Source organism: Pan troglodytes, chromosome 1 (genome assembly GCF_028858775.2).
Source record: "Pan troglodytes isolate AG18354 chromosome 1, NHGRI_mPanTro3-v2.0_pri, whole genome shotgun sequence".
NCBI classification, from domain to species: Eukaryota; Metazoa; Chordata; class Mammalia; order Primates; family Hominidae; genus Pan; species Pan troglodytes.
Window position 1 is genome coordinate 44,805,711 of NC_072398.2, and position 25,833 is coordinate 44,831,543.

Consider the following 25,833-nt stretch of genomic DNA (forward strand, 5'->3'; position numbering starts at 1 on the left):
GTGTCCCTTGTCTGACTGCCTCCCTGCCTTCCTTCTCAGGCCCTCTCTTTTCCTTATGTGGGCTATAGCCAGCAGGTTCTCTAGGCTAGGTCTAGGCCTAGGAGCACCTCTTCCGTTCCTCTGAGATTGTCTTCCCTCTCCTCTGTAAGCCCCGGTTATCAGTGGATGCTCTCTGGCACCTGCTTCTTGTGATGTTTGCTTAGCAACAGGTTGTTTACCTGTGATTTCCATAGGATCCAGGTCTGGATGAGTGCTGGGTGGGGAAGGGGAGGTGCAGGGAAGGAAGAATCCTAAGCCTGCTGTCCTTGGTGGTACTTCCTCTACCCTGTCCTCCTCCATGCCAGCTTCTCCTGCTCTGGACCAAATGGCCCCACAGAAGACCTCCCTTTCCTCCTCCTCCCCCAAGCGTCAGCTAGAGGTTGGCCAATCCAGGAAGGAAAAGGAAAGCAGGAGGGAGGAACAGGTCCTCTGTGTCTCTAGCCTCCTCCCCAACTCTTCTTCCTTCTCCAACTCTTCTCTCCCAGCTTCCTTAAGCTGCTGGATGACCTTTTCCAGTGTTTCCTACCAGGCCAGTGCTGTTAGTAATGATACTTTCAAACTGTGCAGAGGAGTCTTAATGCATGTGATTTAAAAATAATGAGCCTGGCCAACACGGCGAGACCGTGTCTCTACTAAAAATACAACAAATTAGCCAAGCGTGGTGGCCGGTGCCTGACGTTCCAGCTACTGGGGAGGCTGAGGTGGGAGAATTGCTTGAGCTCAGGGAGCGGAGCCTGCGGTGAGCCAAGATCGCACTACTGAACTCCAGCCTGGGATACAGAACAAGAACGTGTCTCAAAAAAAACAAAAACAAAAACAACCAAAAAACCCAACAACAACAAAAACAACAAAAAACCCAAAAAACGAAAACAATGGATTGTCCAGATTAATTCTGAGTGAACTTTGGAGTATATCATTTTTGATTTTTAACTTTTTGTTGTTGACAGCAGATTTTCCTTTCTTTTTAGCTTAGTTTAGGTCTATGAGGGAACTTGTATTTACTGAAGACACTGAGCTCATCAGCTGGTGGAAGGATACACTGGCTTGGAATTGCATTTCATAGAATTCAAAACTATTAGAACTGGAAGGTGGCTTAGAGAACATCTAGCCTAGTGCTGTCCAATAGAATGTTCTACAATGATGGAATGTCCTATGACTATTATGTCCCGTATGGTAACCACTAGCTACTGTGGCTCTTGAGACACAGTGAAATGTGGCTAGTGTAACTAGGAACTGAAATTTTAATTTTATTTAATTTTAATTATTCAAGATAGAATACGGCTAGTGGCTATCAACTTGGTGCAAATTTAGGATAGTGCTATTTATTGTATTCCCTTATTTTATTAATGATTATAACATTAGCCACTACTAAACAACTGAATGTGCCAGGCATTCTTCTAGAGGTTTTAAATATTTAGTCCTCTCAGCAACTCCAGTATCGTTACATGTTGCAGGTGGGGAAACTGAGACCCAGAAAGGGACAGTGACTCAGTAGTGGTCAGTTACCAAGACTCCTGACTCTGAGACCACCGGCCTTACCCTTTTCCTTAAGGACAATCCACACGCTGTCCATTCCTTGCCGTCATGTGCCAGCTTTTTTCACAACTCTCCAGTCCCTTTCCAGATCTCCCTCTTCCTCTCGGGGGCGTCAGGGGAGCTCACAAAGGATCGTCTCAGTCTGCAGCAAGTGCTCTCCTAGGCACAGTCATTTTCTGGCTGGTTCCTTGGGTGGCCCTTGTTCCTAGGCTCCCTTTGGATCCCCCACCAGCAGGCAGCAGTGCAGGGATATCGCTTTGCCCTCAGAGCCCTTGGCAAGCTCCCCAAGTACAGGGGAAGTTCCAGATTCCTTGCTCCTGGCAAAAGGAGGTGTTCATAATTTCCCACAATCCACCAGCCTCCAGCTTACCCTATTACTCCCAGTCTGAGAGAGAACATCAGCTGAGCCCTCCTTGGGGGCCGGAGGCAGAATGGGTCTCCCTGGGCAGGTGAGGAGCAGCACTAAATTAGAGCCTGCTGTTGCCCCTCAACCCTTGCTGTGCTACCCTCCAGCCGGGAGGCTCCTGCTCTCCAGCTCTGGCTGGTTTACTGCTTTCCTCTTCCCAAGGCAAAGCTTCTGCTTTGTAGACTCTTATCAGAGTCTGGCTGGCCAGTAGGGAGGGGAGGGACAGGAGGGGGCATGAAGCAGATGCACTGTGCACACTGATCCCTGCGAGAGGGATTTGAGGCTGAGCTCCTGTCTCCTTCAGCCGCTATTCAGCATCCCAACTGGAACAGCACGTGCCCCCTCCTCCAGGCAGTGGTGAGCCTGCTGGCCTGCCCTACAGCTGCTCCATCAAACTCAAACAGTTATTCAGTTCCCCTGCGTGTGAGGTGCTGGGCAGGGGCACAGCAATAAAGGCCAGGCTGTGGACAGTGTTTGTGTGGCTGCCCTTCCATGCCCCTACATCCAGGCAGCTGTTGTCAGACTAAAGTTTGTGGGTAGCCCCCAGCCCACATCACACACAGTCCCAGGCCTGTAGCCCACAGATATTACCAGTGAAAGAGTTTGTGGCTTTCATTACTGTGTTCTTGGAGCAGACCTTGAAAAGCTGGCATCTCCCCCTGAACCATGAAGCTCTCTCCTGCTTTCCTAGGGGCAGGGAGCTCAGATTGGGTGCATCGCAGGGACAGAGAGAAGGGAGCCCAAGACTCAAATTTTTCTGACCTCTCCTGTCACTATAGCTGGGACAATGCACCTCAGCTTCCCTGATTCTAAAATGGGCCTTCCTTGCCTCCCTCCCAGTGTAAGGACCAGAGATTGCATGCGTTTTATTTTTCTCTTCATTCCACATGCCTTCAGAGCATCATAACCTTTCTTCCTCTGCTCTCTGGTCCAGTGGGAGATTTGTGTTGTCTGCTGAACAAGGCATCACTCAATACCATTGTTTTACTGTTAAAATGAGAAAACTAAGATACCAGACAGCTTGATTCTCAAATTGCTGGATTGGGAACCAAGAAGGCACTGGTAGCTTTTGAGGATGGGGAAGGAGAGAGATCAGCCAGCTTCATAACTCTCCAAACACCCACTTTGTAAAATTCCTTTCGTTGGGTGGGGCAGGGTGGGGTCGCTGCTCTCCGTAGGACACCAGAAGCAGATCTGCTGAGTTAGGGATGCAGAGACATGGTTTCAGTGACCTTCCATAGACCCGGCGGCGGACAGCTGGGCTGCCTCAGCCACTGAAGGGCAGGGGTTTGAGATTCAACTGAGAGCTGGAAGGCGGCGGGGCGGTGAGGGGGCATAATTAATTATTGCCCTGCCCTGTTACCCCTTGGGATCCGTTCCACATTGCTGGCTGTCAGGAGAAGGCAACTTGGAGGCGAGGGGGCTGGGGCCTTTTTTCTCTGCTTCTGTCTGGCTTAGCTACTGAGGAAAGGCTGAGAGGAGGAAAACCCAGAGCTGTAGGCAGCTGGTTCTCCTTTGAATTCCCCCTCTCTTTAGAAGGGAACAAGAGCACACAGCACAAGGAGGAGCTCCAGGGAGCTGGATTGCCCCAGTTCTCCAAGTTGGGTCAGGGTGAAGGAGAAAGTGTCTCCCAGCCTGCCCATGGCAGCTTCTGGGTGGTAGAATCGCAGTTCCCCACAATTGGAAGACATTTCAGTGTTGAGACAGTTAAGGACTGGCTGTACCCGGGAATGATATTCAATAATTCATCAACCAGAAAGGATGCTGGCCTGGAGTCTTGGAGGGCCCTGTGGTGCCAGGCATTAACTCTTTTGTCTCTGGGTCATGGAGATGTGAGGATGTCTCAGACCCTGGCCCAGAGATGGGGCAGGGACACTCGAGGGACTTGGGGGAGCAGCTTTTCACCCACCAACATGGAAGAGCTTCAGTATTTGAATCATTGGTATAGTATCCATGTTTTCTCTCATGCACACACACGTGCATGCACACACATGAGCTTGAACCCGTTACCCTGACTGAAGTACACCTTGTCCTCCTGCCCTCAGTCTGCCATCTTAGGCCTTCCTATCTCCTCTCATAGGAATAAGGGACCACCCAGGCCCAGAGCAGGGGCTGGGAGACACTACAGTGAGAAAATGGGGGAAGGACAGCACCTGAGCTGGAAGGGAAGAAACCTGGACCTGGCCCCCTGATTTGTGATTTCTCTCCCTTGTCCACAGAGCCATCTCTTCTATCTTCTGCCTGTGGTGGGAGCTGAGCTCATGTAGAAGGCCCCCAACCTTCCATAACTGCCCATAACAGGTTTTGGGATGGGGCTGGGGGTGCGGTGAGGCTGGGCAGAGTGAAGCAGGAAAGGGAGCAACATGAGTCTTGTCTCCTAGACATGCAGCCGAGTAGCTTAGAACATTTCAATAAACTGGCTTGGGGCAGGGAGGTACCATCTTCTTGACACTTTGGAAATAACTGTGGCATCAAAGGGGGGATGAGCAAGGGCAGAGAAGAAAGGTGAAAGCAAATACAAGGCTGGGTGACAGCCACTGGCAGCTGGTTCCCAGCACCCAGAGAACTGGTATTTTGATCTTCAAGGAGCACATGGAAGAGAGACAGTAGGGGTTGTTGTTTTTAGAGACAGGAGGGTCTTGCTCTGTTGTTTTTTAGAGACAGGGGTCTTACTCTGTTTTTTTGTTTTTTTGAGACGGAATCTCTGTCTGTTGCCCAGGCTGGAGTGCAGTGGCGCAATCTCAGCTCACTGCAAGCTCCACCTCCTGGGTTCACGCCATTCTCCTGCCTCAGCCTCCTGAGTAGCTGGGACTACAGGTGCCCGCCACCAGGCCTGGCTAATTTTTTGTATTTTTAGTAGAGACAGGGTTTCACTGTGTTAGCCAGGATGGTCTTGATCTCCTGACCTCGTGATCTGCCCGCCTCTGCCTCCCAAAGTGCTGGGGTGACAGGTGTGAGCCACCGCCCCCGGCCTTTTTTGTTTGTTTGGTTTTGGTTTTTTTTAGAGATGGGGGCCTTGCTCTGTTGTTTTTTAGTGACGAGGGTCTTTTGCCTCAGGTTGGGGTGCAGTGGTGTGATCATAGTTCACTGCAGTCTCGACCTCCTGGGCTCAAGTGATCCTCCTGCCTCTGCCTCTGAGTAGCTGGGACTACAGACATGTGCTACCATGCCTGGCTAAGGCAGTGTTGTTTGGAGGGGTTCCTTCCCACCTGCAAATACCTAGAAGTGCTGCCAGGGCCTGACCCTCTTTGACCTCTTCTTTATGTGGCAGCAATAGGTAGGAAAACAGAGGGCCTCTGATGAGAAGTGGCTAGGAAAGTGTATTTTCTCCTGGAAATGGCAGGGGGAGCTTCAGGAATCAGGTGCATGAAGATGGCTGGAAACATAAACTGAGTTGGTTTTTAATTGGGACAGGATGCTGAAGCAGATAAGCCTCCTTGAAAATAATGATGAGATCCAGATGGGGAGGCACAGAGCAGGAGCCAACCTTCTCCCCACCTTCCCCTCCTCTGTGGCAGCAGAAATCCTCTCTGGAGCATGGACAGTCTCGGCTTGGAATTTGCTAGCTGGGAGAAAGAAGGAAGTGGAAGGGATGGGACCCCCTTTCCACTTGCCTTGCACGCAAACCTCTCTCCACCTAATGAGCTGTAATGCTGGAAGCCAAGGCGTCCTCAGGATGGGGAAGCTGGGCCAGGGCTAATTCTTTGTCAGCAGATTCTCAGGAGCTATGGAAATGAAGCAGCTTGGTGTACAGCAGATAATCAAGAGAGGCCCAGTGGGTGGAAGGAGTGGAGTATTTCTCCAGTCGTTCAATATTGATCACAGTGGGGTTCTGGGCATCCAGCCTGGGAGTGTGTGTGCATGTGTAAACATACATGCCTGCAAAAGATCGTGAAACTTGGATTAATTTTGCCACTCTTGACAGTGTAGTACCAGGTATACTGCACGTGGAGGCTGACTCTCCAGGGGGATGTTTGGAGATGAAGCAATGCAGAGTTATCTCTATGTGAGGTACTGTAGGGGTTGAGGATGTCTCTTGAACTACAGGAAAGCTTTAAATAGGTGCAGAGACAAAGGCCTGGAAAAATACAGAGGATCTGCTTCTTTTCTTTGTAATTTATTGCTCTTGAGACTTCCAGAGTGCCTGCCCCTGGCACTCCCAGCCTGTTCCCCATACACGATCTTCTTAAGCCTGGGACTAAGTATTTTTCATTTTTTCGCTCCTGCATCTGGCATATATCTTAATTTGTTTTTAAGTAGAATGATCATAGCCATTATCTCTTCTGCAAAAAATGGTCTACATCTTGAAAGTTTACAGCTATTATTTCATAGAATTAGTATATGTGCTGGTGAAGTGAGCACTATTATTTCATATAGTTAGAAGGTACCTCATTTACACATGAGAAAACTAAGGGCCCAAGAAATAAAGTCATATTCCTAACTCAGGTTGGATCTTGGACTGAATGTTTGGTCCTGCCATGTTTGTTTCCACTGATGGCACTGCCATCAGGGCCACCCTCATTGTGGATAAGTGACCACCTACTGGACTGCTCTGGAGTTTAGGGCTGTTTCTACCTCCACCGCACAATCTCCTTTACCACTTGAGATTTTCCCCTCTCTCGGGTGGAATTTGAAAGGTCCATTTGGATATGTATTCATGGATTCATAATCATTTGTCCTTGACAAATGGAAGCCTTTTGACATCCCAAAAGGAAGGAGAGAAGAAGGAGAAAACGGATTACCTGTCCTTGTTTCCCTTTTTAATGTTCTGCCTCTTGTAAGTTCTTCTTGATGTCTAACTATAAGGAAAATTTGCCATACTCTGCAGTTTATTGGCAAAGGGAAAGAACTGCTGCTAGACATTCTGTGTGCAGACTTAATTCATAGGAGTTCAGAGCTCTTGATGATCAGGGGAAGCCCCTGAGCCTTCCTTCGTTCCTACTCCCTTGTGCTATCTTTACAGGGCATAGGAGAAGTAATTTAACTTGCAGCTTAAGCAAAGGCTGTGGGAGGCCCCTGAGCTCAGCTTGAAGTGAAAGGGGATATTTTTGCCTTCTAGAGGAAGAAAGCTCATTTTCCCAAAGCACCCCTACCCCCTCCTCCTTCTGTGCAGATGAGCTTAATTTTCTTCCCCTCCTACTGAAGGTGGATCAAAGCCAAGCTATGTATTCAAGGGGGAGCTAGGCAGGGAAGCTGAGTGAGGGGGCGAGGGGGCAGAAGCAAAGCTTCTCTCATGGAGAGGAAGTAATTAATTTTAAGAGAGAGCTAAGATAGGGAAGCCCTCGGTGATAGAATGTCAAACTCCAAATGCAGGTGGTTAAAAATTAAGTCAGGGCTGGAGAGTTTCTATTATTCATTCATTCAACAAATATTTATCGAGCACCTGTTATGTATGGGCAGGAACCTCAAGCCGGCATCAGGAGAGGGCCCAAGAAACTGGATTAGGGACGGGGAAAGGATGTGATCTGAAAACCGAGGCCTCCTGTCACCAGGATAAATCATTTGCAAAAGTCCCACGAAATAGCTGACTATATTGACCTTCTGGATTTAAGATTAAGCTGTTTAAATATCAGCAGCGGTTGACCCCAGTTACATCCTACCAACTTGTCTCATTATGGGTTAAATAATAATGTTGTCCATTTTCTTTTCCATTCACTGATCACATTATTCCCCAATCAAGTTCTTGCTCGATCCAAAAAATTAGATTAGCCCCTTCCTTTCAGTGTCTGTTGTGACATCACAGAATTGCCATAGCAACAGACTGTGATGTCAACAGACTGCCTGGTGCTGCTAAAAAGAACCACGTTGGTCAAAAAAGGAATCTGTCACGTGAAGACAAAATGGAATAATATAGAAAGCCAGAGGAACTGAAACGTGATATCAAAAAGAACATCTTGGCAGGATAAGATAACAGTGGGTCTGGAGCCTCCTTTGCTAGAACTCTTTACAGAAAACCAAGGAACTTAATGAGGATTGATTGGAGAACAGGCTTGCCTAGAAGCAGGGGGATGGCAGAGATGACCTTCGGAAGGCCCTTGCAGTCCAGGGATCCTAAGACATGAAGGACATTAGGAAAGCGGGGAGCGCTGACCATCTTTAGCCGCTGAAGAATTCAGGGGAATTAACATCGATACAAACCTCCTTGCTTCTGAGCAGATCTGACAGTCCCCAGCTGGAATGTATCATCTCGTGTCTGGGAAGATTTTCAGCCATAAACACACAGTGACCCCCTCTCAAGCCCCATTTGCTGCCCTCTTCCTTGCAAGCCTTGAGAGGAAGCTCTCCTTTAGTATTGCCTGAGCAGCCCCATCCTAGCCACCAGCTCTGGTTCCACAACATCCACGCCCATCTGGTCGACTTGCTTCTCATCGGTAGGACCGCCACACAGGGAGGGAAAGCAACCCCGTGCTGTCTGAGGGGAGCAAGTCGGAGGGACAGGGGCAGAGGACCTTCATTCATTATGCTCCTGTCCACACAGAAGAAGGCTGGGCAGGCTGACAGAAGAGAAAGGAGACCTGCTCAATCAATCTCAGCTTCTCAGCAGCGGCAGCAATAACAGCAGATGAATCTGGAGCTTCATTTAACCCTTATGCCCACAGGATCTGAAGGATCTCTGAGAAGCAAGTTGATTTTCAGCTCAGGAGCCTGTATTGTGGGTTGAGAACTGGGGAGGCAGGAGGACTGTCTCCCTACAGGTCGGGCTGGCATGAGTTTCAGCCGTGCAGATGGGAATGCAGCCCCAGACTCCTTCACCCGTCCAGCTACTCTGCGTCCTTAGCTCACTGAGGTCGGACTACCTGGGAGTGCTACACCTGCTCCGTGTATGCCTGTCTCTCCATTTCAGCATTTTCTCCTTGGGGTGCTGAATGGGGAGGATCTCATCCCCTCCTTGTTTATTCTGCCTCCAGTCCTCTGACCAGTAGCATTCTGGCCGAATACCAGGAAGCCACAGGCCTACTAGGGCACCTAGGCGACCCCTACCACCACCCAAGGAGAGTGCCCTCCTGGTTCTCCAGAGCCAGAGCCAGGAGGAGGGGGAACTGCTAGAGACTCTGCCACCGATCACTCTGCATCTCTGCCACAGCCTTACAAGTTGGACCAGAGGACTTACTTCTCAGAGGCATGGTAGGATCAGGGTGGCCGGCGGGTCCTCTGAGGCTGCCAAACTGGGGACGGAGCTGCCAAAAAGATGTTGAAGTTTCGGGCTGATCGACGGGTCAGGTAGGGATTTCTTCCACGGATCATGAGCCAAGTCAAGTCAGAGCAAGCTGAGTTGGCAGCTCATCCTGCTTGGATCTGGGGGCTTCAGAGTGAGGGGTCTGCTTGAGATGACCTGCAGAAGGAAGCATAGTTAGGTCAATGGTTGCTGCATTGCAGTGCTTGTGAAGGGGAAGCTATTTTGAAATTGGTAGTGCTGGGATAGAATGAGGACGTCATTTGCAGGGGTTGCTGGGTAGGAAAGTCTGGGGCTGGGAGAGATGTGCCATTCCCTAGAAGTCTTGTGATGGTTGGCAGCAGACTGTGTGTGTATGCTTCTCTGTGTGTGTGTGTGTGTGTGTGTCTGTGCCAGTGCCTGCAGGGAAGATTCCAGCAGTTACCATTGGGAACACACAGAGCAGAAGGAGACTGGAGGGTCAGGGCAGGGGGCGGGTGCCCTGCACCACTGAGAAAAAGCAGACAACTTGACACCTCAAAGGACACCGTAGTTGCCACAGACTGCTTGCCCCCCAGACCACCAGATGGGACAGATTTAGGGGCAGACAAGGGTAACGGGAAACAGTTGCCCTTCCTTGCAAAGATCCCCTGTGATTAAATTGAGGAGTGTGTCCTTGTTGGACCTGGGAGGGAGGTGGGAATAAAGTTTGGGAAGTGGGGAGTGGATTATCAATGTGCTAGACTCAGAACCCAGGCCTGGTGGACACGCGCCTGGTTTTGGGTCCTGGCTGGCAAGCCTGGGCTGTGAAGCCCAGATTTCCACATAGACTGTAGGCACTGCCTGCTGTGCTTTTATCTCCTGCATGTCTTTGGATTACATCTGAGCATGATAGCTTTGGAAACTGAAAAAAACACTCTTTGATATTATCTTTAGCTTTAGCAGACAGCCCAAGGGCTGGGATGTGTCCTGGGCTATTGAAAGGGGGCCCCCAAAAGGTTATTTTCCTTCTCTGATGCAACTGAAGGGACTAAGCTAAGATCTCCTTCCTCTGCTGCTGGCTGACCTGCCACTTGTCAAGCAGAGCCGGCTCTTTGCTGTGGATGTGCTTGAGTGGCCCTGTCTCCGTGGCCTCTGTCCCAGTGCCTGTTCCTTGCGGGAGTTTGGCACCTACTCTGGGTTCTCACAGTATTTCTCAAGAGGAATGGGTGAAAAGGCCCTTAACTCATCTAGTCCCTCCACTGGCTGAATGCTTGAATCTCCACTGCTACATTCTTGCCAAGTAGTCACCGCTTACTGGATCCATCTTGGGGGTTGCCATTATGGCTTAGACCGCTGCATCAGCCCCTCTGCGCTCTGTCTGCTGCCTTCCTCCCCATCTCCCCTGAGAGCCTCCTGGGGAACTGTCCTGACACTCAGCCAGCCGGAGGAGCCACAGCAGGTCTTCCCAAGGAGCCTCCACGATGCTGCTCCCCATCTGCCTCTGCACCTACCCCCCACCCCCCAACCCCTGGGTTCCTGCTCCCTTCTGCTTCCTGGCAGGCCGTCCTCACAATGCCCTGCCCCTCTCCTGGCCACAGCATCCCTTAATGAGACTGGACTGTTGAGCCAGCACTGACCTTCATGCCTGACAGCCCCTGAGGTCTCAATGACATCAAGCAGCCCTTAGACAGGAGACCCTGGACTTAGGGTGTGGGTGGGTCCAAGCCCAAGCTCAAGAATGGAATTTTTTGAGCTCCCATTTCCTTTTAAGAAAGAGACAGAGCATAAAGCAGGAGAAGGAGGAGGAGTCCAAGGTCACAAGAAAGTTTTTTCAGCAAATAATGGGGGAGCTTTTTTTTCTTGTGGCTCACTGGCAGACGCCGTCCCTGGGAGAGAACCTGCCATGCATGAGGTCCTGATGTGCTGAATTGGCTGTTGGAACCCCTCTTCCCCACACTTAGGATAACCACTGAAATAGTTCAGTGTGGCTTATTTCCAGCCTCAGAGAACTCTAGTAAGTAGTTACCACTGACTAGTGGGAGGTGACCAGGCTTCATTTCTTCCTTCCCCTACCCCACCCCCACCCTCATCCAGATGTCAGCCCAGGCCTCCCATGGATCCCCCTGGAGGACAGAGGCACAAGCTCCTTACATGATCACCTGTCCCTGTCACCACCCAGGGTCTGTCCACGCATTGGCTTTTGTCTCTGCCTTCTTCATCTTTACCACAACTCTTCTGTCTTTCCCTCTACAGCCACAATGAAAGACGGAACACATTTCTACACCCAGTGACTGGCCAGGTCCCAGAGGAAAACAAAAAATTTGACTTGAAAATGTAAGTGTGTCCCCTACTTGCTGTTTGGGCTTTCTGCCCTTAACCACTACCATCCCACTGCCTCCTTGCAGCTGGAAAGCAGAAGGCAACAGGGAGGGGAAGGAAAGCAGAAGGGCTTTGCAGTCACTCACCTCGGTTCTGAGGACTGGAAGCATCTGAGACCCATCTGGCTTGACACCCTCATCCACTTTTCCTAGGGTCTAGCAAAAGCCAGGGTGGTGCACCCCGCAGGTTGAGCTGATGGAGTAGAAGACAGGTATGAGGCTGGCATAGCACCCAGGGGCCTTTGACAGAAGCGCTGAGAAAATCTGATATGATCATGAGAGCCAAATGCTAATTCCTCTCACTGTGGATCCTGGCTCACCAAATGAAAGGAGAAAAAAAGAAAAGAGGATAATTAATCTACTCTCATAGGCCACTAAGCAGTTGTGTCTTTTAAAGTAGAAGGAAAGGATTTCTAGAGCCCCAGGGTCTAGATTTTAAAATAAATATCCAGGGCTGGGAACAGGTGGCTCATGCCTGTAATCTCAGCATTTTGGGAAGCTAAGGTGGGAGGATCACTTGGGTCCAGGAGTTTAAGACCATCCTGGGCCACATAGTGACACCCCGTCTCTCTAAAAAAAAAAATTAACTAGGCATGGTGGCCCATGCCTGTGGTCCCATCTACTCTGGAAGCTGAGGTGGGAAGATCACTTGAGCCTAGGCATTCAAGGCTGTGGTGAGTCTTGATTGTGCCGCTGTGCTACAGGCTGGGTGACACAGCAAGACCCTGTCTCAAAAAATAAATAAAATAAATGTCCAAGATCCCTGACATATAATTTCAGAAAGGCTAAAGGAGTGGCTGAGGTGACCCCTCAATGGCACTCAGGAGATCTAATTTTGTGCTGATGCTGAAACAGTGGGTGGCAGGGTGTGGAAAAAGGATGGGCGGTTTCCATTGTTTCTTGGATCTCACCAATCTCTTTTCTCTGGTCGACTTGAAATCAGATCGGCCTTGGACATGTCCAATAAAACAGGTGGGAAACGCCCGGCTACCACCAACAGTGACATACCCAACCACAACATGGTGTCCGAGGTCCCTCCAGAGCGGCCCAGCGTCCGGGTAAGTCCAGCCCTCAAAGCAAGCTGTTGGGCTGGAAACGTCTTCAGTGCATGTTTAGTGGGATCTCTGGGAATCCTAGGAAATTGTAGCCTGTCCAGCTATTTCTGCAGGCTCCAAGAGTAGGCAAGGTGACCCAGGAAGAGAGTGGAGAGTAGGAAGGGAAGAGGGCTCAGGTCTTCAACCTTGTAGAAGACCAACATCTAGACCAGGGGTTCTCAACCTCAGCATTGCTAGCAGTCGGGGTTGGATGATTCATCGTGCTATGAGACTGTCCTGTGCATTGTAGGATGTTGAGCAGCATCCCTGGCCTCTGCCCACTAAATGCCAGTAGCACCTCTTTTCCAGGGGTGACTGTCAAGGATGTCTCCAGACATTGTCAGTTGTCCCTTGGGGACAAAATCTCCCCAACCTCATTGAGAACCACTGGTCTTGAAGGGTAGTCACGAAGGTCATGGTGATTGAGAGCTCAGAGAGGGGGAAGGAAGGAAGAGAGCCCCAGGAGAAGGAAGTCTAGAGAAGAATGTCGCAAAGAGGGCCAGGAAGACAAAGGCTGAAAGTGTCCTCTGGGTTTAGCAGCAATGTGGTCGCTGGGGACCCTGACAAGGGCAGTTTGAGTGGTGTGAGAAGAGCAGAAGGCAGGCTGGAGAGGTAAAAGGGGGGTTGGGAGAGGAGATGTAGAAAGAGCATAGCATAGAAACTGCTCTTCTAAGGAACTAGAAAACAAATGGTAGTATATCATCACATAATGGAGCACTTGCCAAAAATTAAAATGAACTGGAGCTGTATGTATTAACAAGGATAAATCCTGAAAATATAATGTTGAGTAAAAAGCAAGTGGCAGAATATGAGAAATATGATATCACTTATGTAAATGTACAGACATGAAAAGCAGTACTACATATTTATGGGAACATCTGCAGTAGAAGTGCATAATCATGGACAGGAAGACTAATTTTGGGTCAGTGGTTGCCTCTAGGGAGGAAGGAAAGGTAATGAGACTGGGGAGGGGCTTGAGGGAGTTTTAGCTCCAGTTGTCTTGTTTTATTAGGGAAAAACAACATGAAATGATGATCATCATATTATTCCCTACTTTTCTGAAATGTTTGAAATACTTCAAAAAAGTGTTTTTAAAGACACTTGACTGTGATGGGAAATGGAAGGGCAGGGAATGGAAGCTAGAAGGTAACGCAAGACTGGAGGGAGGTTTCATTTGTTGGTTTTGTTTTAAGATGTCAGAGGCGTGAGGGGAACAGGCCAGTAGGTAGTAGGTCCAGGAGAAAGAGGACAGCCAGTAAGTCACATTTCTATGGAGACAGAGGGAGTCAGATGCAGAGGTGCTGTTAGACTGGATGGGGAAAAGCCACCTCTTCCTGAAACTGCATTAAAAAAGGCATGTGAGGTTAGGGAGTGGGTGTCTAGGAAATTAAAGAGACTCTCACATGATGTCCTCAACTTGTGCAGAAAAGTAGGAGGCAGGGTTTTCTCCTGAGAGGAATGGGGTGGGCGGGGAAGCATCAGGTGCGGGACTGGGAGCTTGAAAATACGTGATACATGTGCCACATTTTCTTAATCTGGGGAAGGGGGAGGGATAGCATTAGGAGATATACCTAATGTAAATGACGAGTTAATGGGTGCAGCACACCAACATGGCACATGTATATATATGTAACAAACCTGCACGTTGTGCACATGTACCCTAAAACTTAAAGTATAATAATAATAAAAAAAGAAAATACGTGATACAGGTTTGGGAAACAGGAACGATGGTCAATGAAGGACACATGAAATGTTGCCCTATAACTTCAAAGGATCATCTGGGGCGGTCAAGTGTGATTCTGTGCAGCCCTAAATCTGCAAGTTTGTGTGGTTTTCCTCCAGCATGCTCATAGCCTGGCTGTGAGAGCAGGGAAGGCAGGTAGCTGGATTAGCCTCAGTTTGCCGAGAAGCTGTGGCAGAAAGATAGGAGGCCAGGATATTCAGGAGTTAGTGGGAGGTTGTCTGGAGTGGTAAACTATGGGTGGCAGTCTCTAGGCCATGGAGAGAGGAGGTAGAATTATGAGTGTTGGACTGAGAGAAAAGGGAAGGATTTAGAGATTTGCATAGGGTTGTGGTGACTTCTTCCAATGGCAAATCTCAGTCATTATATGTGTATTTTTGTTAGTAATGTTCAGATAATAATGTTATTTCCCAGTTGTGGGAGTACTTTATAATAAAGGCCAATTTCTTCCTTACTTCCTTCTACAAACAGTTGCTGAGTGCTTGTTATGGCTGGATACCTTGCTGGCTCTGGTGATAAAGAGATGAAAAAGACAAAAGTTCCTCCCTGCAAAGAGCTCATGGTGCAATGGAGGAGATAGAAAGCTGCATTGTGACAGGTTTTAGGCAAGGGGTGTCCAATCTTTTGGCTTCCCTGGGCAACACTGGAAGAAGAAAAATTGTCTTGGGCCACACATAAAATACACTAACACTAACAATATCTGATGAACTAAGAAAAAAAGTCATAATGTTTTAAGAAAGTTTGTGTTGGGCTGCATTCAAAGCCATCCTGGGCTGCGTGTGGCCCACAGGCCATGGCTTGGACTGTACAGATGTGTGGAGAGTAGTGTGCAGCTAACCACTCAGGGGGATCAGGACTTCGTGGAGTGGGGGAGTCTGCAGCAAACTTTAAAGCATAAGTTGGGATTTGACAGTGGCCAAGGGAAGACGGGTCCTCCCCCAATGCCAGGGAGCACACTGGGAAAGGCATGGGAGGATGGAGAGAACCAGAAGCAGGGCCTGTCTGGTGAAGGGGCAGAAGGTGGGTGACAGGCCCTGCCATATCTCACAAACCTGTCCTCTGTGCTGTGCTGAGGAATCCAACCTCTCTCTTAAGTGATGAGTGCAAGAGAGAAATAGGATTATTTGTGTTTTGGGAAAAAACCTTAGTTCATTGTAGAGGGCGGACAGCAAGAAGTGATGAGGACCTTTAAGACCACGGTAGTGGAATTTGAGAGGCAAGAGCAGATTTGAGAACTATTAAGAAGACAGACTCATCAGCCCTGTATACACGATTGTGTAATGGAACAGAGGAAGGAGGGACCTATGTAAGATAACGTGGAGTTCTGGGGTGGGTGGCTAGGTGGCTCATGGTACCATTCACCAAGATGAGAAGTGCAGAACAGGCTTGGTTAGAAAGAAAATGAGTTCAGTTTTGCACTTACTTAATCCTGGCAGACAAGCAGGTATAAAATGGGTTGAGCTGGAAGACAGGTCTTGGCTATATATAGCTTAGGGAGATTGTATCATATTGCTTATAGCTCAAGCAATGGGTATGGATGAGGTAACACAGGCACGATGTAAAAATGAGAAAATAAAAATAAAATAATAAAAGTGTGATTGCGGCCCACCAACACTTGGAGAGTGGAAGTAGAGGAGATTGAGAAGGAGTGGCCACAGATGGAGGTATTGAAAGGGAAACAATAGTCTTGTAGAAATCCAAAGAAGAGTTTCAGGAAAGTCAGAAAGGTTAAGACTGCCCAGTGCTTTAGAGTGAGTGGCCTTAATTCCATAACAGTGCAACAGCCATTTCAGAAAATAGGTAGAGGAGGTTTAGGAGTGTTGGAGGGAGAGAAAGTTGAGACTCTTCCCAGGAGCCTAGGACTGAAGAGTAAGTAAGGGAAGGTATTACCTCACAGTGGACATTGGGTGTATTGAAGGGGGAATTTGGGTATGTGTGTGGGAGCATGAGAGAGAGACAGAGACATTTTCAGATGGAGAGACTTGAGTGCATTTGCTAAGGAGAAGACATCAGTGGAGGAGGAAGCATCAGAAACATATTTGAGAGGAGATGATCGGTGGAGCTAAGTCTCAGAGGACACAATGGGTTAGAAGTGTTTAGCCTTGGAAGGAGGGCAGCACCTCTTCTTTTGACATTGGAGGGGAAGAGGCAAAGATAGTGTAAGGACAGTCATTTTCTAGGTAAAAGGGTGTGACATTGAGGGAGTGCATGTCTAATAGCCTCAAATTTCTCTGTGGAGGAGCAGGTCCATTGTCGGGAGGACAGAGGCAGGGGAGGTCGGGGGGCTGGGAAGGATGGTGAGGGTGTGGGGTGGAGCTGCCATCTGGGGCTGAGCCTCCTGGGATTGGGACTGTGGCTCTGTGGCAACCTCATCCGTATGGCAGTGCGATTTTTTTTTTTTTTTATTCTCCAGCAGCACCATAATCTGGCTATGAGTGCAGGGAGAGTAGACAATTTGATTAATTTAGAGTGCCGTATTGAGTTTTAGAGAAGGTGAGGTAGGAAGACAATAGATGAGGTTTCTGAGAGCCCGGTTGATATACTCCACCATGGGGCCAGGCTTTGTAGGGAAGTAACGAAAACTGGGAGGAGCTGATGGGTCCAGAAAAAAAGACAAGAATTGAGGAGCTGGGGACCTCAATGGAGTAGAAAAGCTGGTGTTGAGTTAATGGAGTGAGAAAGCCCAAAGGGTTGAATGTTGGGATCAGAAAGCAGGAATCCTGTAAGTGAAGATGTTAGCCGCAGAGGGGCTTGGGGTGCTGAGAAGATTAAAGGTGTAGCCCTGGGAGCATCGCTGGAGTGCAGGTGGAGGGTGCTGGAGCCGGGGACATCAAGGCTGTATAAAGTTAGGGCATTGATGGGTCATGCTCCTGAGCAAGGAGATTTTCCACAGTGATGCAGGACAGAATGAAGAGGCGGACTAACATCAAAACCCTTAGACTGAAAGAACGATTGAGAAGCGGACAGTGATGAGAAGGATTAAACAGTGGGAGATCAGGCAGTGGTGCTTCCAGAAAGGTGGAATATTGCCAGAGTGTGGAAGAATGACAGGGTCCACGTGGCAACACAGAGCTAGGAGAACACCCGTCTCTCCTCCTGGCTCTGTGTTATGTTGGGCATGAGATGACGAACGGGACTCCCAGAGCAGGAGGATGCAGGGAGTTAATTTCCAGAACACACTGTGGAAGAGAGAGGGAGTAGGAGGTTGGGAGTAGGATAGGCCAGAGTGAAATTGGAAATCTTATTATTTTCACCTCCAAAAAAAAAAAAAAAAAGGCTGTGAGACAGGGAGGACTATTATTTTATTTTTTGGAACTATTATTTTGAGCCCTATTTTAGAAATGAGAAAAATTGCCAAAGAACTGAAAGTCCCTGCTCTTGAGTTAGTAATAGATCCAAGATTCACACCTGGGCCCCTTGGTGTGAGGGCACCCCAGGGTTAACCCTAGGGAGAAGCAGCTCTAGCAGGGGTGGCTCCCTTGCAGATAGAGCAGGATGGAGGAGACTGGGGACCTAGCTCAGCTTCTCTCTCTGCCCCCAGGCAACTCGCACAGCCCGCAAAGCCGTCGCCTTTGGCAAGCGCTCACACTCCATGAAGCGGAACCCCAATGCACCTGTCACCAAGGCGGGCTGGCTCTTCAAACAGGTGAGGCCACCCTGCGGTTCTGGCCACCGTAGCCTCCACCTTCTCCTCACAGAATAAGGATTCCTCTGTGCTTATGACAGGCTGTGTATTTTTTTGGTATGTCCCCCTGCTGTCTCTGTGAATGAGTCTCCTAATTTTATAAAGGCTCAGAGAAACTGAGTATCTTCCCAAAATCACACAGAAAAATTTGTGTCAAACTTGGGAACCCAGCCTGGTTTCCTGATGGACAGATGCAATGACCTTGAAACATGCTGAATCCCCAACCCCATGGGAACAACCCACTAGCTCCCCAGCAGGTCCTGCTTATTATGGTGGGGGGTAGGGGTGTCTCCTGCTAGTCTAGGGTCCACCGATTGGCACCAGATTGGCCTTGCCACTATCCCTGCCTGCCCTTCCACTCACTCATTCTGCCCATCTCTTGCCCCTGTTATCCTCCCCAGGGGAGGCACTGAATGACAGAACTGGAAGGTCACAGGCAACAATCTAATGTCAGTTCCTTGCCTCTGAGGTCTCCAGGGGTTGCTGCCGTGCATTAACAGCAGAGCCGCAGCTAGGGCCAGGATGTCCTTATAATTGGCACTGTGCCCTTTTCCCTGCATCCCATCTCCTCGTCCACGTCCAGCTTGCAGCCCTCACATCTGCCTCTCCCATGTCCCGCAGGCCAGCTCCGGGGTTAAGCAGTGGAACAAGCGCTGGTTCGTCCTGGTGGATCGCTGCCTCTTCTACTATAAAGGTGAGCTTGGCCCTTGGACTGGCAGGGATGGCAGGAAGCCAGGACCCACTACTCTTTCTCATTCTGCCATATCCCCGAGCTTGGCTTTGGATGGGCACCAGCAGGGCAGATCTCCTCACTGTGGTCCTGGCACCAGTGGCAGCAGGATAAAAACAAAGCTCACTTGTTCACTCACACACTCACTCACTCACCCATTCAGTTCACATTCAACAATGCTTGCTAGGTTTCAGGCAGAGTTCCAGCGATACACTGGGTGAACAAGGTGGTCATATGGTTGGTGAAGTCCTGGAGGAATGGGGAGAGAGGATGAGCACAAAGAGGAGGAGGTCACTAGTCACTACTAGTAGGTCACCTACTAATTGGAGCTTGTGTGTGGCCTTTCCTCCTGTCCCACTGGAATGCACAGTCCCATCTGTGAAGGCAGGAACTTTTGTCAGTGTTGGTCACTGCTGTATCCACAGCACCTAAAACACTACCTGCCATTTAGTCGGTGCTCAGTCAATACTGAATGAGTGAACATGTCCTCCGGCTTCACCTTCTCTGCTGACCCCAACACCCTCTCCCTACTCTCTATTTTTAAAAGTTGTGCCAAGGCAAGCTGAGGGCACCAGCAAGGGTTGAGGTCAGTGATGGTGGCGCCATGTGGATGCAGGGGAGGAAATAGGAGTGAGGGATGAGAGGAGAGAGGGTACAATTGTTATGAAGCAGGAGAGGCTCTTTCCTTCACTCCCTTGGCCCAGGAAGGCACAGCCCTGATTTCCAGTCCTCGTGGGAGCAATTCAGTGAATCATTAACTTTGGCAAACAAAGGTTGTACCCAGTGACCCTGCAGAGCACTGCTGTTGCTGGTTGCTGTATTGCAGCCACCTGAACCCCAAGGAGGGAAATCAGGAAGGGGCTGAGCATACAGAGTCCAGTCCCAGAGAAAAGCCCAAGACTCAGGGAGAGGAATCTGCCCAGGCCCAGGACCGAGGTGCTGAGCCTCCAGGATATGGGGCCACAGTGGAGCCAGAGTGGGAATGAAACTGGAGGAAAATTGGGGGTCTCTGCACAGGATAGTCTTTGGGAAGCAGTGGGGGTAGAACCTCAAGGAGCTGAGAACCCAAAGGCTCAGGACACACCAAAATGGGGGCCACTGTTCACAAAGAGATGGACCCAGGACTCCCCTAAATGCTGGCCTGGACTCTGTCATGCAGGGGTTCCATCTCTGGAGGACAAGAGCCTCAGCTCTCCTGAAGGCAGCCCTGGGGTCCAACCCCAAGTGCCTCCTATTACTCTGGTTTACCCCTTCCTCCAGGTACCATGCTGGGGTCCAAACAGAGAAGCTGATCTGTGGGCCAAGTATCGTGTAGATGTGATGAGTAGGAGGAGAAGCAGGGCTTAAGGAGTTTATAACCCTACAGAGGTTTCTTCTGAACCCTAGCCAAAGGCTTTTCAGAGTCCCCAGCTTGGGGAACAAATAGTGATCCCAGGGAATTGGAGAGGGCCTTGCCATGGTCTCATAATTGTCCCCCCCACTGTCCCACAGAGCACTCCCCGCCCTTTCTTGCTTCCTGCTTCCAGCTGGGGCCCGACTGGCCAATCCATCAGGCTCCTTTGGAGATCCGGGATGAATTATGTAATAGCTGGACTGTTAGCCCAATCCCAGGGAGGAGAGGGCCAGAGCACTCCATGCAGGGGTGCCTTTTCCTGTGGAGACATAGAACCTCAGCAGGGATCTGCAGCAGGAAAGGGCAAAGCAGGCTCTGAGTGCCAGGGAGAACCTTAGAAAGAGTTACCCAGAGGCACCAGAGAGCAGAAGGTGGGATAGTCCACTCTACAATGATCTATCCCATCACCTTGTTACATATGTCACTGCTGGGATGGTCTCATTTAGCGAGGCAGGATAGATAGGATAGTGGTCAACAATGCTAGCTTTGGAGTTCAGTTTTTGTGTTTGAAGACCAATTTTACCACTTGTTGCCTAAGTAACCTTGGATAAATCATCTAACTTCTTTGTGTCTCAGCTTCCTTACCTATAAAATGAGGGTAATAATAGTACCTTCTCATAGGTTTGTTGGGAGGATTAAATCCATTAAGGCATTTCACTTAGAACAGTGCCTGAACGCTTCCAAAATATCAGCTGTTATTTCTTTGTTTATTTGTGCACTAGAATGCAAATTCCTTTAGGGTAGGCACTACTTCTCTCTTACTCACCTCTGTAGTCCCAGTGTCTGGAACAGCATCTCCAGGGCCACCACACTCCCTAACTCCAGGGAGTGTCCTCTCGGAGCATGTGTGGTGGCCCTGAGTGCCTGACAAACAGGAGGTGAACAACAAATATGTATTGATATTTATCAGGGAGGGACAACACACTCCTCCCCACCCCTGGCGCACGCGCGCACGTGCACACACGCACACACACCCTTCTTGTGCCTCTCTCCCTGACAGATGAGAAGGAAGAGAGTATCCTGGGCAGCATCCCCCTCCTGAGCTTCCGGGTAGCCGCAGTGCAGCCCTCAGACAACATCAGCCGGAAACACACGTTTAAGGTCAGTTGGCCTTCCCTTCCCAGGGCAGGTGGGGAAGGAAGGCCTGCTCTTCTAGAGCCTATGGGAATGGAGAAGGGCCAAGAGCCATCACTCTAAGGAATCCCAGGTGGTGGTGGTCATAGCAGTGGTGGTGGGTGGGGGGAGGAGGAGTAGTAATGGCCCCTAGACTCAGCACAGTCTCTTGTAAGGCTAGAGCAAGGCTATGCTGGGACCTTCCTCCTCTCTTGGGGGTTGGGTGGGCAATTCTCCTAAGAGTGGGCCAGTAGAGATGTGTTTCAGCAGCACCACAGTTGTTACTGGGGCAGGAATAGTTATGTTCTTAGTCCTTGGACTTTTTGCCCAGTTCCTGCCCCTGGGAAATCCCTCTGGGCAGAGGCAGGAGCTGTGGCTGGTGGGTTCTGAGACCTTTTCTGGAAAGGCTTCCTCCCCACCGTGGTTTCAGGAAACTGGACCTACCCCCAAGTCAAACTTACTCAAATTTCAATCTTTAACGAATATTAGAAGTTGAGTTTCATTCCACAAGAGCTGCAAATCTTATGAAGAAACCATTTGAGAGAACAAGTGCACAGGAAAATGGGCCTTTCCTGCCTGCTCAATATCACTGCCTTGAACCCCTGGGGAGCCACCCGTTAAAGATGTGCCTGCAGCTGGCTCATCCTAGGCCAGTGTTTTTCCACATTTAAAAATTCATGACCCATCAAAAACTATAAAAATCTCATGCCCTTTTGTATTTTATGATGTAAAAATCATAGGTCCCTTTTCATTTTCCAAATATAAAATTATAATACCAACCACACATTTTCTTGGTACAAAGCCCTCTCTCCCCTAATTGACAATTGCTGTCCAAGACCCTTCAAAGCTATGATATTAGATGACTGGATCTGTAGGTCACTCCTTGAGCTTCTAGAGCCTTAGAAGAAGGGACTCTGTCCCTTCCTGTCCTTCAGGCTCCAGTCACCTGGCCACAGAAAAGAGCTGGGCAGCATGCACAGGGCCCACTACAGGGAGCAAGGAAGGACTTATTTGGCACATAATTAGTTTCCAGCCTCCCGGGGTCTTGTATGCCAGAGGTGTGAAGAGAATGAACAATTAATAAAACTCTGACTCCAGGGAGCCAGTTCTAGCTGGGGAAATAGGAACAGGCTGTTTAACCAACAACAAGTAGTCCTGTTATACACAGACACACACACACACACCCACACACACAATCAAACAGCCTGTCTCACCCTCCCCACCAGACCTGTGCAGAGACACAGACACGTTCCAGCTCGGAGCTCTGCCAGCAGCAGGCGTGAGATAAACATCCCCGAGTGACTGACACACTCCCGCCACCACAGATCCCAGATATCACCTCTCTGCCCACCAGCCCCTCGCCTCCTTCCCCCACACTGCGCTGCCTCTTTTAAACCTGACTCTGAGGGCTGTGCTCGGTGGCCCACAAAGGGTTCTGATTGTGGCTATTCCATGGCCCTTCCCCAGGGAAGGGAGGGGAGCTGAGACAGATGGGAGGCTTGTCCTGCTGTGGCCACCGAGCGAAACTCTTGGATGGCTAAGAATGAGCCAGGAACTGTTCCTGCCCAGGCTACCGCTGAATGCCTTAACCTCTCCCTAACTCTGGCCCCACAGAGGCTCCGGGGGCTTTGCCCCGCTGGGACAGCTCCCTCAATTATCTGGCCCCCTTTCATAGTTCCAGGCCAGCGCCCCTGCCCACTCCCCATCAATGGCCCTGTCTTTTCCCAGGCCCTCTGCCTTCTCCTGTCACAGCACTTGTCCCTGTGCCTCTGCTCTCTCCTTGTTTCCCGCGGCATGTTTTGTCCCCCAGCGTGACTGTCAGCTCTTCAAGTGCAAGAGCCTGTCTTTGCCTTCCTTGTGACTGGTGCCCCCAGCGAGTTCCGCACACACAGGCTGCTCCCTGGATGCTCATTGAATTGATGAATTCATTTGCTGCCCGCTCCCACCCACCCCAGGACACACCCACGAGCCCTGCCTGTGTGTCTCCGCTCTACAATAACCCTGTGTTCTCCACCTAGAAGGCTTGCTTGGGCCCCTGGTCTCTCTATCCCCTATCCGTCGCAGGTCTCAGCTTCTTAGTCTTCACTGGCTTTTTGTCAACACCTCCCCTGCCCTCTCCCACACCTACATGCTAAGCCCTCTGCTGGAGGGTGGGGACCAGAGGAAGGAGGCCCACCCCTGCCTCTTGCTGGGTAATGGCTCCTGTCAGAAAGAAAATGAGGGCTGGGGACAGGTGGAGGCGAGGTGGGACCAGCTGCAGCTGAGGAATCTTTTGAGCATTTAGAGGGTGTGGGCTTGACGTTGCTGTTCAGGGGAGCCCTGAAGCTATCTCAACCCCCAGAGACCCAGGATTTAGGGCTCAAGGGGTCAGAGGCTGGAGTGAGGCTCACATCCGAGACTCTGAATCACTGCTAGATGTCCCCTGTTGAGTGGGCTAAGCTAGGCTACTGAGGATCTCACTGGGAAGTATGCTGAGGTCCCAGAAAGCATTTAGTCCTGTGGCCTCTTTTCCTTGTGGCCTAAGAACTTTGAATTTCACCAGGCAGACTCTTTTCCCATGAAATAGATGCATCAGTGAAGACCAGAGCAAAACCACAACTTGTCTGCAGTTGCAGAGCTGGTCAGGAGCAGAGCCAGGCTTAGCACTGCGATTCCCTGACTCACTCTCCACCACCAGCCCGAATTTCCCTGGTGCAAGCTCTCCACTCCCCACCCCTTGGTAGGCAGAACTGGGCATTGTTGGGTGCTGCCATTCCTGGGGGAACGCTGAGAAGAAGGGGACAATCTGAATATTCCCCCTTCCCTGTGCTCCTCACCATTTCCTGCCACGTCGTCTTCTGTCTCTCCCTTTGGTGCTTGGTTGACCTGTTCTCTGCTTCTCCTCCTTCTGACCGCGTGAGGACCCCTCCTCTGGACAGGAGCTCTCTTCTGGGTTCCCGCCCGCAGTACCTGCTCGCAGCCACCAACTAGGTAGTGTGCCCCATCTGTATGCCAGTGCCTGCTTTGCATGCCTGCAGAGAGGGGCTTGGCTGTCTCTCCACGTGGAAGAGACAGTGCTAGCTTCTCAGCAGTGAAGCTGGGGCTAAGATTGGCATGTGCTCAGGGGGTCCTCTCTCCCAGACATGGGGTCATTGCCTTTGAAATCAAACATGGAATTTGCCGGGAGAATGGGTGTGATCATTGTCCCTCCTGCTTTAATTACCCCAGGTGGGGCAAGTAGGCTGACCTGGTTATTGGGCTGCCTAATGGTGCCCAGAGAGCCAGCCAAGGTGGATACCTGGGTACCAGCTGGAACCCTCGGGGTAGCTGCAAGCTGCCCTCTTCACCTTGCTCCTGAGCTCCGCATGGGGAAGAGCCCCAGGTGCAGGGAATGGCCCAACTGACTGCCCATTCTGTGGGCGTTGGTGTCTTCTCCCAACAGGTGACTGTGTGCTGGGTGGATGAGGCCGAGGCTAGCTCCACACGCTGCCTCTCCCCACAGGCTGAGCATGCCGGGGTCCGCACCTACTTCTTCAGTGCCGAGAGCCCCGAGGAGCAAGAGGCCTGGATCCAGGCCATGGGGGAGGCTGCTCGAGTACAGATCCCTCCAGCCCAGAAGTCAGTGCCCCAAGCTGTGCGGCACAGGTGAGTGCCAGGGAATTGAGTGTGGGGGTGCAGGAAGAATAAAGAGGGGAATGGAAGACACACCCAGCTCTGGGCCATTGCTAATCCCAGTGTGCCTACTTGAAGCCCTGGAGAATGTGTGAGCCGTCTCCTTGCATCCAGGCGGGAGGCCTGGCTGAGTGATTTCAGAGCCTGAAGTCTCTCTTCCCCTAGCCAGCTCCTCCTCTTCTCTCTGAGCTCAGGAAGGCCAAGAGAAAAGCCAGGTTCCATTGGGGTCTGGCCAGGAGCCAGAGGTCAGGGTCATTTGCTGGTTTTTCTCGGCTGTGTGTGTTAAGCACACCGCCTTTGGAGGAAAATAAACTCAGGTTTGAATCACACCTTGTCCACTTGGCTGTAGCGTGACCTCAGTGCAAGGGACTCACCCTCTCTGAACCCGAGGTTCCTCTGCTCAAAAACCAGCAAATATAACTCTACCTCATAGGGTTGTTGTGAGGCCTACACAGAGTGCGTGTAAAACACTCAACATGCAGTAAACTCTTAACATATGGCCGCTCCCATCGCCCGCCGTCACCCACGGTCTCAGCGTCTGTCTCTCCCTTAACTGGATGTGGAGTCTTGAGTTAGGTGCTAAGGGGGATCCAGGAAAAGGGGGTTTCACAGTGTAGACTCCAAGTCCACATATCTTAGAAATGTTTACCAAGCAATGTTTCAACAATCCCACTTGAATATGTGGAGTTTGGGAAGCTGTAGGGGGAAAATTGTCACAAATTTCCATCTTCGCTTCAACCAAGGGGCATAATTCCAAGAGTTCATTCATTCATTTCACAAATACTTACTGTAAATATAAATGTGTAAGGCACTGTAGTGGGTGCTAGGAACACAGGGGAAGAAAGTCTGCCATGTTCCTACCCTTGTGGGGCCTGTATTCTCACGGAAAGTCAGTCCTGGAAGAAATGTGTTTTGGAGAAGGGAACTAGCGT

General features: G+C 50.2%; 1 protein-coding gene across 50 annotated transcripts in view; it reads left to right on the forward strand.

The window, feature by feature from the left end:
• PLEKHA6 (pleckstrin homology domain containing A6) overlaps positions 1-25,833 on the forward strand; it is a 160,499-nt gene that overhangs the window by 93,176 nt on the left and 41,490 nt on the right. For 37 of the 50 annotated variants that reach the window (XR_001711909.4, XR_010150977.1, XR_010150996.1 and 34 more), the window contains 6 exons: positions 11,370-11,450; positions 12,438-12,552; positions 17,871-17,975; positions 18,636-18,708; positions 21,138-21,238; positions 24,672-24,874. Coding sequence is in view for 42 of the 50 variants with exons in the window: in XM_016936715.4 (XP_016792204.1) it covers positions 11,370-11,450; positions 12,438-12,552; positions 17,871-17,975; positions 18,636-18,708; positions 21,138-21,238; positions 24,672-24,874 (678 nt within the window). In the remaining 8 variants the exon portion in view is untranslated. The other 13 variants (XM_016936708.4, XM_063792995.1, XM_009441197.5 and 10 more) reach the window with 7 other exon arrangements.